This window comes from Epinephelus moara, chromosome 14, assembly GCF_006386435.1.
Source record: "Epinephelus moara isolate mb chromosome 14, YSFRI_EMoa_1.0, whole genome shotgun sequence".
Classification (NCBI taxonomy): Eukaryota; Metazoa; Chordata; class Actinopteri; order Perciformes; family Serranidae; genus Epinephelus; species Epinephelus moara.
In genome coordinates, this window is record NC_065519.1 from 20,743,908 (window position 1) to 20,758,975 (window position 15,068).

Consider the following 15,068-nt stretch of genomic DNA (forward strand, 5'->3'; position numbering starts at 1 on the left):
TTGATTGCAGTAGTTGCTGCTAAGGGTGGCCCAACCAGTTATTAGGTTTAGGGGGCAAACACTTTTTCACACAGGGCCATGTAGCTTTGGATTTTTTTCTTCCTCATTAATAAAACCCTTCATTTAAAAACTGCATTTTGTGTTTACTTGTGTTATCTTTGACTAATGTTTAAATTTGTTTGATGATCTGAAACATTTAAGTGGGGAAAAAAAGTAAGAAATCAGGAAGGGGGCAAACACTTTTTCACACCACTGTATATATGCCGGCAACAACAAACACAAAGAGTATAGAAGTGGATCGAGAGAGAGACCCGCCCCCTCTCTCCTTTCAAACTCAGACCAAACTCTGATCAAACTGTAAAACTAGTGGTGCTGGCCAAATATAAACCAAGATTCCTTTACTGTACTGCCTATTTCTCACCTGAAATGTCTTCTGAAACTTATTTGAATGCACAGTTTTGCTGTAATATGAGAATGAGTGAACAGGAATTGGGCGCCATAATGTTTCCTGTATTGTTAAAATCGAAGGCTGAAAAAACTGAGATCAAACGGTAACACTAAGCAGCGCTAATCAAATATGAAGAGATTCTGTCACTGTGTTGCCAAGATCCTGTTACTGCGTTGCCTGTTTCTTAGACTTCCTCTAAGACTTAAAGGCATATTTTGGTGATTTTCAACCAGCTTTATATAATAACATGGGTAGTATGTGTAAATAAACCAGGGTAAACTTCACCCAGATCTCCCTGCTCATCTCTCAACCCAGATGACTAGGACTGTCACTTCAACTACAGAGTGTGCTTTTGTATTTTCATATGCCGGCAACCACAAACACAGAGTATAGAGGTGGGTCGAGAGAAGGACCTGCCCCTCTTTTCTATCAAACGCAGACCAAACTCTGATCAAACTGTAAAACTAGTGGTGCTGATCTAATATAAACCAAGATTCTGTAACTGAACTGCCTATTTCTTGACAACATTGTCTTCAGAAACATATTTTAGTGCACTGTTTGGCTGTTATATGAGAATTTGTGAACAGGAAGTGGGGACCATACTGTTTCCTGTATTGTAAGAATTGAAGGCTGAAAAAAACGAGATCAAATGGTAACACTAAGCAGCGCTGATCAAATACGAATCAAGATTCTGTTACTGCGTTGCCTACTTCTTGCCTAAATGTTTTCAAAAACATATTTTAAGTTACTGTTTAATTGTAATTCGAGATCATTTGTTACCAGCTAGCCGTCATGTTGTTTCCTCTGTCAAAATGGCCAAGCTCGCATTACGCCACCTGCCAGCGGGTGAGTTTATTGGTCCGGTGTGGTGCAGTGCAGTGCATGCTGGTAGTTGTAGGTTTTCTGCCTCTTGAGCAAAAGCAAATGCCATGGCCCTTTTCCTCTGTATTCTCTGGTCATACAGCTCCAATTTAAAAAGTATTTGCATCTCTTTACAGCAAAGACATCCCAGTTTTATAAAAAGACCATCTTTCCAGCAGTTGAAACAGTTGAAAGAAGCTATACTGGCTCCTTTAACAGAAAACTTGAGGCAACATCTGAAAGAATTGGATTTTCTGAGACAATCCATAAATTCTGATGTCCGACTGCTCTTGTTTTTTCTTCAAAGCACTGACCTGAGACCTGGTCTCAGCTTGGCACCTGTCTGCTTTCACCCTCACTGATCCAGGATCAGTATTTGTTTTTGTTTCACAAAAGATGAGAGGCTTTTTGAATTCAACTTGTCGTCAGCACGATTCATGACCCAAACGGGGTATGCTGACTTAAGGCAGTTGGAGAGGTAAACTCTGTTTAATCAACACTGGAGGGAAAAATGACATCTACAAAGATAAATCAATAAAACCTACCCTACCTGAGACTGTTCCAAGGACTGAAGCCTCATTAGCTATGTTTATTAAAGCGAAGGAGCTTAAGACTGCCGTGTTGAGTGCACAAAGAGGGCAGCTGTCAAGCATAGGGCAGGCTATATCTGAACAGAGGCTGCCCCATACTTCTGAAAGGCCAGTCATGAGGCTGCTGGACGAAAGCGCGAATGTCCGGAAGTCTTCCTTTAGCGCTCTGCTCCGGCAGCGGTTGAGGATTCCTGGCCCTGGAAATGATGGGGGCTGGGGGAGGAGGGGGGATGCAGAGCCACACACCTGCCAGATGATTTGTCATTATAGAGGGGTCAGCACTCAGCTGTCACCCCCTAATCACCCATCCTACCCCTTAAGTCAACCCCCCTTTACCCCCCAAACTCCACTCCAGTCCTCCAAAAACACCCCCTGCATTCCTCAGGCGGCTCCAGTTTCACTCACAGCACTGCTGCCCCATCTGCCCCTCCTTCCTACACTCTACCCTGAGAGAAAATGTACCCCTGTGAGAGACACGGCACACTGAGCGCACTGTGTGGATGTGCGATGTGTGCTTATGCCCCCATGTGTGTGTCTACGCAGTTCACATGTGTGTGAATACATGTTTTTCTAAGGGCAGAGCTGTTTGTATCGATACCGACGGCGAACCGATGGAGCAGAATTTTAGCAGTGGAGAACGTGTGAATTGGTCCAGGCTGCGGTCCAGAAACAAAAACCCCCGCAGACAAGCCAAACACAGAGGACTCTCACAGGTATACTATATCTGTCAACAGCGGTCTTTCATCACCGCGGGTCATAGGTCACACTCTTTTCCATTGAATGCAGCTTCCTCTGGGACGTGTGAGTGTGTGAGACCGATCCTCAGCCATTAGCCAACCCACTGTCCACCAGATTATCTCAAGTTGTACTCTGCGAGTGTGTCTGAGGAGGGGCGGTTACATCATATCCTCACGAGCCTACAGACCCCTTATCCATTATCATGTGTCTTATCATCACCACCAACAGTCTCTGTATCCCAAAAGAGAGGAGGAGACAGAGGTGGGTATCGCTAACACTTAGTTATGGGGAGAACATGTTTAGAGTGTTAACAGAAGCTTTGGGTGACACTTGACATTAACGTTTATAGAAATACATTCTCATGTGGAGTGACTGACAACCTGTGAGCTGTCTTCAAGAGCTTGTTGGTATCAGTGATAAAAACTAAGAGGTGCACATGTTTTGTATCTGTGAATGACAGCATTGTGGAGGTGCCCACGATAAAGGCCCATTGTGCTACTCGTACCCTAACTTCACTTCCTCATCCAAGCATCACCTGTCACTTCTCATCCTGGGCTCTGTTGTATGTCTGCCCTGCACCTCCTTTATCTGCCCTGATGGGGGCAGTAGAGGCTGGCTGACTGGCCAGGCCACTGGCCTCACACCTAACCGCAGCAGCCGAGGGGCTTGGAGAGGCATCACACATCCCGCTAGCCACTTGATACAGAGAGCATCGTCCTTTCGTCTCCTGAGCTGCCACTTGATAACTCTGCCCCCTGGAGAGCTTAGAGGAAGGAGGAGGAGTGGGGGGCGAACCAGACTGGAGAGGGAGGATAATGACATGACATCAGTGTCATCGTTAACCAAATGGGGCCGTAAACAATGGAAGGACATATGCTGTTCAGTGAATGGCTGCTTGCACAAGGCACACCCATACATATACAGCAACGGAGCCTTGACAGTTAAATGTAACATTGTGGGAATGGAGCACCGATACAGAGGAGAAGAATAGAGTTTTCCCGAGGGGCTGGGTCGCTTCCACAGGTATCAGTTACAGAAGCACCTCAAGCACTGAGGAGAGGCAAAGAGGATTTCAATTAAGGAGAAATATGGGAAGAGAGCAAAGACGTGGGGGCTGAAGGAAAACAAAAAGGCAGGGGGAGGGTGATAATTCATACATCATAGTGAAGTACCTCCCACCATGAGGTGTGCGTGGCAAGCCCAGCAGCCAAGCCCCACATGACGGGAGCTTGTTTTCTTTCTCCAGCTCTTAAGAGGGGAAAATGAGCCTGCTAATCCCCCTGTACACTGCCGGGCCCTTTGCCCCAGGGGTGAAGAGCAGGGGAGAGGCACAGGGTTCAGGTCTGTTGGTGTTTGTGTGAAAAACACACACAAACCGAGGGCGTGTGTGCGGAGCTATGAGCACCATCATGCTCAAAATCAAAGCATGCAACCTCAGAGCGCGTGCAGCTACTTTGCGAGCCTCCACACTGATCAGTGTGTGTTAAAATAGTCAGGAGGCATCATCTCACCCTCCTCTGGGTGTTGACCCTGTCGCCTCTAGGCTGTGACACAAATAAACCTGAAGGCAAGAGACGGCGTTATACTCGGAGTTCCCTGTTTGCTGGTGTCTCCTTCGCTGGCCTGGTTTGGCCTGGCCTGGGTTCATCCTAGGAGGAGACTGCTGGTCTGTCTGGCACACAGCCCACCGAGGGAAAACAATAACACTAAAAGCAGGCCTCTTCCAGATGACCAGAATACACACAAGACAAATGTTTCTCCCGCTCTGTCATTCTGTAATGCTCCCTCCGTTTCCGCCCGCTCTTTGGGTCAGAAATGACTCACCCACAAGTAAAAAGCCTCCAGTCAACTACAGCGCGTGCTTATTTTGACTCATACTTCAAGAGAAGATCAATATTTGCACAGATCTATGGGAGGGAAAACAATAGTGATGTGGCTTCCACCAGCTCTGTCTGTTAATGGTCTGTTTACTGAGACAGACGGGATAATGGGCTGGGTGGGGGCTGCTGGAGAGTCGGACGGTGCCCACGCTCCACTCTGTTTCTGATCCAGTTAGTAACGAGGAGAGTGAGCACTGTCAGAACAAGAAGCTGAGTGTGGAGGCAAGGCGGTGGCCGTGTGCTGTGAATGAAGACGGAGCATCGTGTTGACACACACAGGTTTGCAAGTCAAATAGCTGGACATGAACCTCCACACTTTTACAGTGCCTGCACTCTCTTTTGGTTATGCAAATTTTAAATCTGAGAGCCCCAAGGCTGCAGTAAAGCTTTCAGATCTGAGCTATATGGAAACACTTAAATGGTCAGGGAGGCTCTGCATTGAAGTCTATAGTTTGCTGGATCTAGTAACACAAGACAGTGGCACGCGCAATGAGTGCGTACTGTGGAAGAAAGGAGGATATCAGATATCTGAGAAACCAAGTTCAGCTTTAGGTCTTGGTTATGGTGGCAACCCCAAAGTATGTGAGGGAAAGCCCTACTGTTATGCAAGAACCGAATAAACAATTTTTCCCATAAATGGCTCTATTTGGCAACGTCACAGAATATTTTAATTGGCTGAATGAGAGAAAAATATGAGCCCCGAGACATTATCTAATAGTAGTAAAAGTAGATCAAAGCACACTGCTCTTGAGGGAGTTCATCTGAGGTCATGCTAACCGGCGCCTCAGTCTCCAGCTCATAACTTAAGCATCAAAGCTGTGTTTGTGCGAGAGAGAAAGTGTGTGAGTGCATGACTATTTGAGGCCAAGAATACAAGACCCGTCTCTCCAAGGTGCCATCACTCTGCTCCTGTCAGTCTCAGCACTCTGACGTTCTAGTGCTGCACCCTACGCTCCCCTCATAGTCAGTGACCTCTGACCCCGCCCCTCTGGCCCTTCCAGGCCCATCAGATGGATATGCGCCCTGCAGGGATCAGAGAACCTGGGCTACATGGACAAGCTATTCATGACTGTTTGTAGGAATTCCTCTGGTGTAGCTGTTCTCTGCACATTGAGTGAAAAAGAGGAATATCATGGCTGACTTGCACTTTCATCACGGAGTCAGAGGGGAAAGCGGGAGGAAGGAAAGAATGATTTGTATGCAATTTAAACCTCATATACCCCAATTTAGTGATGGCAGAAATGGATTCAAGAGTACTCTATGGACCATGTTTAGTGGTCCTGCGAACTCCAAGAGCCAAATCCAGGGTCACTGGTAGTGTTCTTGGCCAGCTAGGCCAGAGCTGGAAAGATGGAGAGCTCAGACCTGGAGTCAGGCCAACCAGGCAGGGAGAGGCTAGCAAAGCACGCTGCCAGGAACTGAGGGCTGTGATGGCACCACTGACTGTTCTGGATATCTCCCTCCCACCAAAGCACTTAACATGCAGTATAAGCCGACACACAAACAAACAAACAAACAGATACACACACCGTTCACATAAACACGCAGACGCCAGGGGATGCTTGGAAAGCTGAAGAACACAGGCAGGAGGAGAGCATCACTCAGAGACCCATTAACCCTTGGCTCCAAACCAGAGCAGTGAGCAGGCGTCCTTTAAGTACATGTTAAACATAGATAGTCTATGCGTGTGTGCACTAGTGATTTATATACTTTTGTGTCTGTGTGCATGTACATATGTCCATAAAAAGACCGAGTCACTTTCAGTGAAGACTCGGGGGCAGCTTCCAGGAGATGAAAACGATTGGTTATTCTCTGTGTTTATGAGTGAAGGTCACAGAAAAGTACCCGTCGCCATTTAACCCCTCAGCTAGTCGCAAGTTGTCTGTTTTGGTGAGAGAAAGTGCTCTGAGGACTACTTCCTCGTGCGGAGAAGTGTATCCCCAGGAGACCAGCTCCAGACTAAACACTCTGCTCATTCAGCTGCTCCCCTTCACCCCACCGACAAGAGACGGATGCTTGACAAGCGCTCCCAACAGAAAACCTCACTTTTTCCACCAATTATAGAAAGCGATGCAGAGTAGGGGGGGAGGAGGCAAAACTTCATAATATTATACACACTGGCATTTGGCGAAGCACATTGAGCAACCTCTGTCAGAAAGAGATGGGCTAATTTCAGGGCGACCTGTGCCAACACAAACAACTGTTCTGGCTAGCTTTCATTGTCAGCACTTGAGGTTTGAGGCGAATTTTTCAACGCTCCGCAGCCAATTTCTCTTTCCCCTATTTTTCCCCCCATATGATTTGTCCTTGTCCAAGATCCCAGTTAGTCTTTCATCGCCTAAGCAGTCAGAGCTTAAAAGTGTTCTTGTAGAGAACAAACTCAGACCCAGATGCTCATCTACACACACAAACAAAAATAGAACTTAAAATTTTCAGTTCGAGCGTGTGTGTGCGCAGAAACTGGCTTATTTTAACTATAATGCAGGCTTGACTTCATTGGTGCTGCGCATTTTAATGCATCCGAGTGCCTCCATTCGGGTTATGTCCATCAGCAGGCGCAGCGTCGGCAAGAGGAGGCGGGAGTTAAAACAGCTACCGCTTCAGTCTCTGGCTGCTGTGTGCTGGGATTCATATCACAGCCATGTCAACGTAAACATCATATGTTTCTGTTTGTGTCTCCAAAGCAGTATTTACTTCTACTTTGATTTTGTTTATTAGAGACTTTTACTGTTCAACATAAAAGCAAGGAGCCATGGCAGGACATTTGGAGTACAGACTGTAATGTTACATTCATAGTCGTCTCATAATTCTCACGGCTCACGCATGGCTCTGGGTATGTGCCAGTCAACGAGATGGACAGCACTATACTGCCATTATAGAAGCCTCACACAGGAGGGGTCCAATCCTCTGTGGCAAATCACACGCACCTATGCACATCAGGGGAGGAGCGTTTGGATATGTATGTGTGTGTGAAGGGGGGGTAGATGTAGAGATGGAAGCTGAATGGGCACTTTTGGAGGCCCCTGTTGCCTGAACATGCAGCCTTTACTCTGCTCCAGTATTGAGGCAGCTGTCTTTAATATAAGAGCTCAGCTCAGCCCATATTTATTCAGGTACAGCTGACAGAGAGGGAGAGACAGTGAAAGAGGCGTGGCCCTTCTTTTTCCTGGCAGCCATGCAGCACTCCTGCGGTTTTTTGGGGGCAAAGGGACAAGGCAAAAAAGACAGACACTGAGACAGAGGGAGAAAGAGAGCGGTGTAGAAGAAAACAGAGTTGAAATAAAAAAGCATGGCTCCACTAAGTCCTGTGTTGACTGGACATCCTGCGCAAGAGACCGGCCCCAGAGGCCCTGGGGCCACCAGGGAGGGGGTGTGAGCTCAACTCTCTGGTCTCACTTGATGGCTGCGTCCAAGACAAATCACCAGTGGTGCTGCTGTCACCATGGGCCTTGACCAAGACAAACAGCCGTGTTTTAAAATAAGTACCTGCCCCCTCACAACCCCTCACTCAGGCACATCCATATCTCCTCACACATTCAAGCATATTCCCTTCACAGGTCATAGGACTGGAGCTGGAGTCCAACGCTCGACACAGGGGACTCACTTTTCACCCTCTCAACGCTGTCTGCGTTCTCTCTCCTCTGCACACACACTTGTGAAGTTCTACCACATCACACACAACCTCCATTGTGGCCAAAATGCTGGGACTGCAATAACAGGGGTGAGTGTGAGTGTGTATGACACAAAATGCGTAGCTGCTTTAAGGGACACCGCCTGTATGCATGTGTACGTGTAAGCTTCATCATCTATGTATATCTGAGCCTGCATGCACAAAACCTCAAACTTAGCTGAATCACAAACTGCCAACTGCGCAGAAGTGTCAGCACTATTCCTTGCTTTTACTTAACAGCACATTGCATCTTGGGAGTTGTGGTTTGTCTAAATGGGCCTGTCTGTGTCGCTGCCTGCGGCCTGCACCAGTGGGACTGGTGTTCCTCACTGAACTGAACCTCATTTATCTCTGTGGCAGAGCCCTTCCTCTCCAGCATCGGTCCTCCTGGACCCCTGAACTGCTGACACCGGGCCCCCTCCTCCTCCTCCTCCTCCTCCTCTTCCTCTCTCCTCTGAGCTCTAGCATGCGGCAAAAATTGTGAGATGTGTTTCATCTGCATATTGATCAGCCTGGCCAAAAGAAGTAGGACCTCAGCACTTCACTGAATACATAATGTAAATAAGTACCAGTTATTCTGCTTAAACTCTCCTGCAATCCTTTAAGGAAAAGGTTTCACCTTAAGTCGGTGATTTTCCAGGTAATTAGGTAAATGTGATTGTGCAAACAAAAGTCAATAGCAACTTTTATCTAAAGAATAAAGAAGAATAAACTAGAAAACCCTCATCCTAAACATGCTGACATTATGTACAAATTCGCACATCTCAGCCAAATGAAGGTTATTGTCTGGGTGAAGCGGCGCTGAAAGTCAATGAGCTCGCCCAAAAAGAATATGACCCCGTTTTGCTCCTGTCACCCAATAAAAGCAGGCCGCTCTCAATGTGTGGGCAGGCTTTAGTGCCAGCCAGTTGCAGTGCAGATGGCTGGGCGCTGGGCTGTCTGATGGATAGCTTACATTCGGCGAGGACTGGACCAATGGCGTCGTGGATTGATTGGCCCAAAGGGGCCGTCGGGGAAAGCACTTCCTGTGTGTGTTAATGGACGCTCCTACAGAGGCACTGTGGCGGCTTGTGGCAGGGCGATGGTTGTTACTCCCTCTCTCTCTCTCCCAGCTCTCCTCCTCCTCATTTGCTTTCACTCTCCCAGTTAATCAGGGGAGAGTCAAGTGAGACGAGCCAGGCTTTCCAAGCAGACCGACTCTCTAACAGCTCTACACCAAAACCTTACAATAAACCACTGTAGCTATGTGGAGATTTAAAAAACACCATGATTTAACTTTAATCACAAACATCTTATTTTACCTGTCTCATAGTTTCCTATAATTTCCTAGAAAGTACATTGATAGGGATGTCCCTGGAAAGAACTTTTTAAATTGGTATCAATTACAAGGAAAGTTGAGTTGGTTTATTTTTTAATAATGAATCATAATTAACTGCTATTATAAGTCAGTGCTAGGTAGGTCAGCTTTTTCTCAACTTTTACTTTGGCTTAAATGGAGCAGTTCTTTTAAAGAGATTTCACTGGAAAATCAAAAGCTGCTTCAAAGTTGGACACAACTACCTGCTCTCAACGGTCTCAGAACTTTGTCCTATTCTCTACTTGCACAATGAGTGACATATATCCATTTTGCGAACTTCACATCAGCTCTACAGTAACGTTACCTTTGCCTCTGACCTTAGTGTTCAAAGTGCTTTTTCACAGTACATATTGTTAATACTATTTACTGTTCGTTTTTGTGTATTGTGTTATGATAATTTTAATAATGAGGTGCTAAAATGAAAAAAAGAACCGTCAAGTGTATGAGGGCAGTCAGCTCTATGGAGCTTTACTGCTCGCTTTCGCAAAGCGGTGTACTTTAATATTTTTGGCAGCTCTTCAAAGCACCGAATGCCAAAGAGAGCCATAGCAGCCGAAGATTAGCTAAGCTTTGAAAGTCAGGCTAATATTGGTGCTACACCGAGTGACTTGCTAATGCCGCTAATGGTTATCTAAGACAGTGAGGTTTACTAACATTAATACTACTAAATATATGTGCAAAGATAACTGTGAAAAATTAAGTAACATAAACTTGGGCAGCACGGTGGTGCAGTGGTTGGTGTTGTCGCCTGACAGCAAGAGGGTTACTGTTACTGTTACTGTTACTGTTACTGAGGCATGTTCTCCCCGTGTCAGCGTGGGTTTTCTCCAGGTACTCCGGCTTCCTCCCACAGTCCAATGACATGCCGGTTAATTGGTGACTCTTAATTGACCGTAGGTGTGAATGTGAGTGTGAATGGTTGTCTGTCTCTATGTGTCAGCCCTGTGATAGTCTGGTGACCTGTCCAGGGTGTACCCCGCCTCTCGCCCAATGACAGCTGGGATAGGCTACCACCCCCCACGACCCCTAACAGGATAAGCGGTTACAGAAATTCATTAATTAATTGACTTAAGGATGATGAAAAAGCCATTTGATCACTAAGGTCGGTTTGTAAGATGGATTTATGTCACACTGTACTGTGCAAGTAAAGACTCACCTACTTTGCACCAAATCATGTGATTCTTTCCAGGAAATTTTCCAAATTTTTTATTCTTCCTTCATTCAACTTGATATCTGTGCTCATCTAAAGGTGAAATTAAAAGTCACAGTTAATGTGCAGCTTGATTAATCTAAAACGCCCCCATCCCTGGCTGCAGCAGATGTGTGAGTGTGTAAATAAGTGTGTACCCAAGTCTGCCCAGCTGCTCCAGTTCAGGCACTGGGGGTCCATAGATTTCAACTTGAAGAGGCTTGTAGTGGTACAAAACTTCCTCTATCCTGGGCGCAGGCTGAAGAGACACCGTCTGACGCTGAAAAAAACAAACAAAAAAAAAAACAATGGTGAGACATCATTCAACACAGGACAATAATCTTCATTGTCTCAGTGTAGTATTCACTGTAACACTGGAAACTGCAGCCATGGCACAATCAGGATGACACAAACAGGGAAAAAAAACAATTTCGAAAAGGCTTACTGTCAATCAAACTGCAGCATTAACAACCTCCAGTTCTGGACGGACTGGTTTGGCGAAAAGAGTTTTGTCTAACAACATTTTCACTCTCCCCAGGCTCTGCTGGTTTGGTGGAGAAACCTTACTGAAACAATGACTGAGCATGTTCTTAGTGGTCAACACAGCGTTGGCAACTCAACAACTATTCCTGATGGGAACCTGATCAAGAAGGAACAAACATAATGCAGGGGAACTGTGGTGGATTTGATGAGGAAATGTAATTCCTGATAACAGAGAGTGTACTTTGGATCAAACTTGACTTTTTCCATGAAATCACCAAAAGACAAATCAACCGACAAAGTATAAATGTAGAAGAGGAAGTTAATGTTTAATCAAATTAAGTTTGGAAGGCTAGTGTAAGTGCATAGAAGTGCTTTGTTCTCTGTGTTGAGCTGTGATTGTTTGCTTTTTTTTGCACTGTTGTTCTATGAATTCATGTAAAACAATGTAGAGCCAGCCTGGGTGAAACTGAATGTCACTGAAATAAGGCAAATTCTCAGGATTGTTTAACTTACAGAAGTTTTATAAAATGCTACACTGCTGGGTCTCCTATAGTGTTAATTTTGTCAGCTATCTTTTTAATTTATTCTTAAGCCCTTTTTGGACTGGACTAGTATGTAATAATTGCAGAGGTTGTCTGTGATCTTAATTCTGTGCGTAATTTGTTAAGTTAAAATTCAAAATTACCTACCATATTTCGCCAAACACAGAGGTGATGTTATAGCATTAGTACCATGTATCTCTGGGATTTGGGGTCTTTTTTGTTTTCTCTGTGCCTCTTTTCTGTTCAAGAATTAGAAGCTGCATTGGCAATTTTAAATGACAAGTTTGACAGCATTTCGGCCGCAAATTCAGGAGGCTCATCTCGATACACAGCATGGAGACTCATTGGCAGAAAGAACAAGCTCAAATCCATCAGAAGAGCAAACCCTCGAAAGATGATGAGATGGATATTTGTGGCACAATCAGTTATGGTTGTTTAACCCACATTTAAAAGAAAAAAGGAGGTTAATACTGTACGTCACTGCTAGTGATGCTGTTTAAGTGTTTCTGGTTTGTGTAAAGTGGAATTACGAATGACTGCGCTCATCGTATCTGCAGAATAATGTCAGTAAATTTGAGTAAAATACAGACTTCTCTTAGCCTGTGCAAATGCGCCGGATGAAACACAGACATGGGGGTCATTTCTAAATCACATTAGGTCCCCTGGTAATACTAGTCCTGTGTAAATAGGGCTTTAGTCTGAGTCCTGTGTCATACGTCCTTGTTGTTTTTTTTCATTAGTCACGTTCATCCTGTTTTCTTTTGTTGTCAAGTTTTAATTGACTAAAAGTCTGTTTTTTAGTCTTGTCTTAAGTACTATTCGGATGGGATTGGTTTTACATAGGGATGTGGACTGATGTCAGTTTACCACAGCATGTCTGTAATATAAATGTCCGATTCCCACGGGACAAGAAATCTCCCTAATTCTACCAGAGATGGGAGTGGTAACTCCGTTTGTGCCCTGTCGTCACCTCCCTGTCGGCATGTGCGTGCTACGTGTTGGTGGAGCAGGGCATAAGGCATCAGCTGAAGGATAATAATAATAATAATAATAATAATAATAATGATTAGCCCAATATGAAATATTGTCCATGATCAGGATTGTGTGTACACAACGATTAGCAATATGAATTTATATTAGGCCTACCTAACACAACCAAAAGTCTTGTGGCTCTGAAAAGTGCTTTCTTCTCGACCTTTTTAATTGGTCTCCCACGTAGGGCTGCGCGATCATTAGAAGAATGTCCACTATCACGACTGCCGACAACACCGAATGCTTCTTCAAGCGCCTCCATCATCGGAAAAACGCGGAAAACTAGTTGTAAGCGTGGAAAAATGGTTGTAAACAGGACATGACGAAATATTTACATACATTTTTACAGAGGATCGCGTTCACACGGGATTAATATTACCCGAGGTATTTTCTCCAGACCATTTCACAGAAGGTAAAAGTCGCCGTAATTTTTACTGACATTATCCGTAATGATTACAGACATGGCGCGTTTGGATGGGACTAAAATCCCTGTTAATAATTACTTTACCCCATGTCTCCACGTTAAACTAATCCCGTCCGAATCAGGCTTTAGTCAAAGAAAACCATAACTGTTCTAATATAGTTTTAGTCAATGAAAACTGTTGACCTTTATAGTCTTTTTTTAGTCATTGGACCATATTGGACATTTCAGTCAATCTAGTCTAGCCTATGACCTTTTCACTCACTCCCAAGTCCTGTTGTTATCTTTGTTAACTTCAACTTTTTAGGAAGTAAGTTACTTCAAGTCCTCCTAACTGGGCTCATTGTGTGCTGCCAGTGCAGTCCTGATATGACACACACAGCACAGAAAACAGAACGGCTTCATTTAACAAAAAAAAGAGTTCATAGTATAGTTAAGTTTTTATTTCTTTAACTGCATTTTAGTCTCGTCTTTTTATCCTCAACAATAGTGCATGTTGACATTGTCACAGTTAGTGTGTAATGAGGTTGGTATAATCTCGTCTTAATCATGGAAGTGAAAGGTTGTTGATGGTTGAAGGTTGCTTTCGTAAACAAAATGAACACTGGCCTCATACAGTCATAAGACCTGCAGTATCATGTACAGAAAACTGTAGTCTGGTTTATAAAAACCCCTTCGATCCTTAAGTACTCAAAGTGGTGATTTCAGCCGCGCTACTCCAGTTCCTAATGCTCTGGACCATGGCGATGGAGTGAGAAACATGATACTTCTTAAGGACACTGTAGAATTGTTCGATTTGGGGCTCTGCCATCAAAGGGGAATTTCCACACAGCATCAGACCACTTTGTTTTCTCCGGCATTAAAGTAATGAGACTCAAAAGAAAAAGTTGGACTCATGAAACAAACCTGGAATTAAAAAGATGATGTCTAAACAAACACTGCCTTTTTGAGAGAGAAGCAAAGGAGCTCGGAGACAAAGGAAAGATAAAAAAAAAAGATAAGAGAGAAAGCAAAGAGAAGAGTAGTGGGGAAGTATAAACAACAGAACACAGAGGGGAGCTGATGAAAACCAAACTAAACGAGTAACATGTGCCCCGCGGCTTCAGACAGCCTGCCCTCACACATGCTTTGGCCCGTAAGAGCGCACACACGGGGAAATAAAGCAACCAAAGCTGAGCTGGAAGTTACAAAAGCACCGAGTGATGAGCACTGAGACAGCAGTGGATGCAGAGCCTCTGAGCCAAACACAACATGATGGTAATCGTTCTAACCAGGACAGCCTGTAGGATAGTCAGACGAAGAAAATTTATACTGTACTCTTATAATGTTATAAATCATCAATATTTACTGTTAAAGCACTTACTGACATGGTTTTTTTTTTTCGAAATATGTGCATTCGTTTTCCTCGTTATTGGTCTCCAAACAGTTCATGGCTCTGTCCAGCAGCTGTATCTCAGCCTCTGCTGGGAAGAGCCAAGACGTTTAGGGGCCAACAACAAGGAAAACGAACACGCATATTTAGATATATGTCAGTAAGCATAATGCAATGTATGTTTTTTTAATCTGGAGGAAGAATTTTTCAGTCAAAGATGAAACAACAAAGGCATTATGGATTATAGCGTGATTTGCAGTGTTCACCCCATTGACTCCAACAGAACTGACACCAAAGTATAGCTCCTTGAGTGCTGCCACTGTCGTCATGACCATTCATTCTGTCCCATCTTCCCCTGTAGGGTCGGGCAATGTGACAGTATGTACCATTACTACATGGCTTTGTCGAATAGTCATTTCTGATTGGCCAATTACAGTTATTTCTGATCAGCAGACCACTGGTATGAATAACAGACCATTGGTATG

At 44.6% G+C, this 15,068-nt stretch overlaps 1 protein-coding gene and 1 long non-coding RNA gene across 2 annotated transcripts in view; one reads left to right on the forward strand and one right to left on the reverse strand.

The window, feature by feature from the left end:
• mnat1 (MNAT1 component of CDK activating kinase) overlaps positions 1–15,068 on the reverse strand; it is a 50,180-nt gene that overhangs the window by 9,469 nt on the left and 25,643 nt on the right. The window contains exon 7 of the mRNA XM_050061935.1: positions 10,892–11,013. Coding sequence (XP_049917892.1) covers positions 10,892–11,013 — 122 coding nt within the window. The remainder of the gene's footprint in view (positions 1–10,891; positions 11,014–15,068) is intronic.
• On the forward strand, positions 5,024–11,657 carry LOC126400933 (uncharacterized). Its single transcript, XR_007571022.1, has 3 exons — positions 5,024–8,238; positions 8,548–8,667; positions 11,272–11,657. It is a non-coding gene; the product is annotated as an uncharacterized LOC126400933 (long non-coding RNA).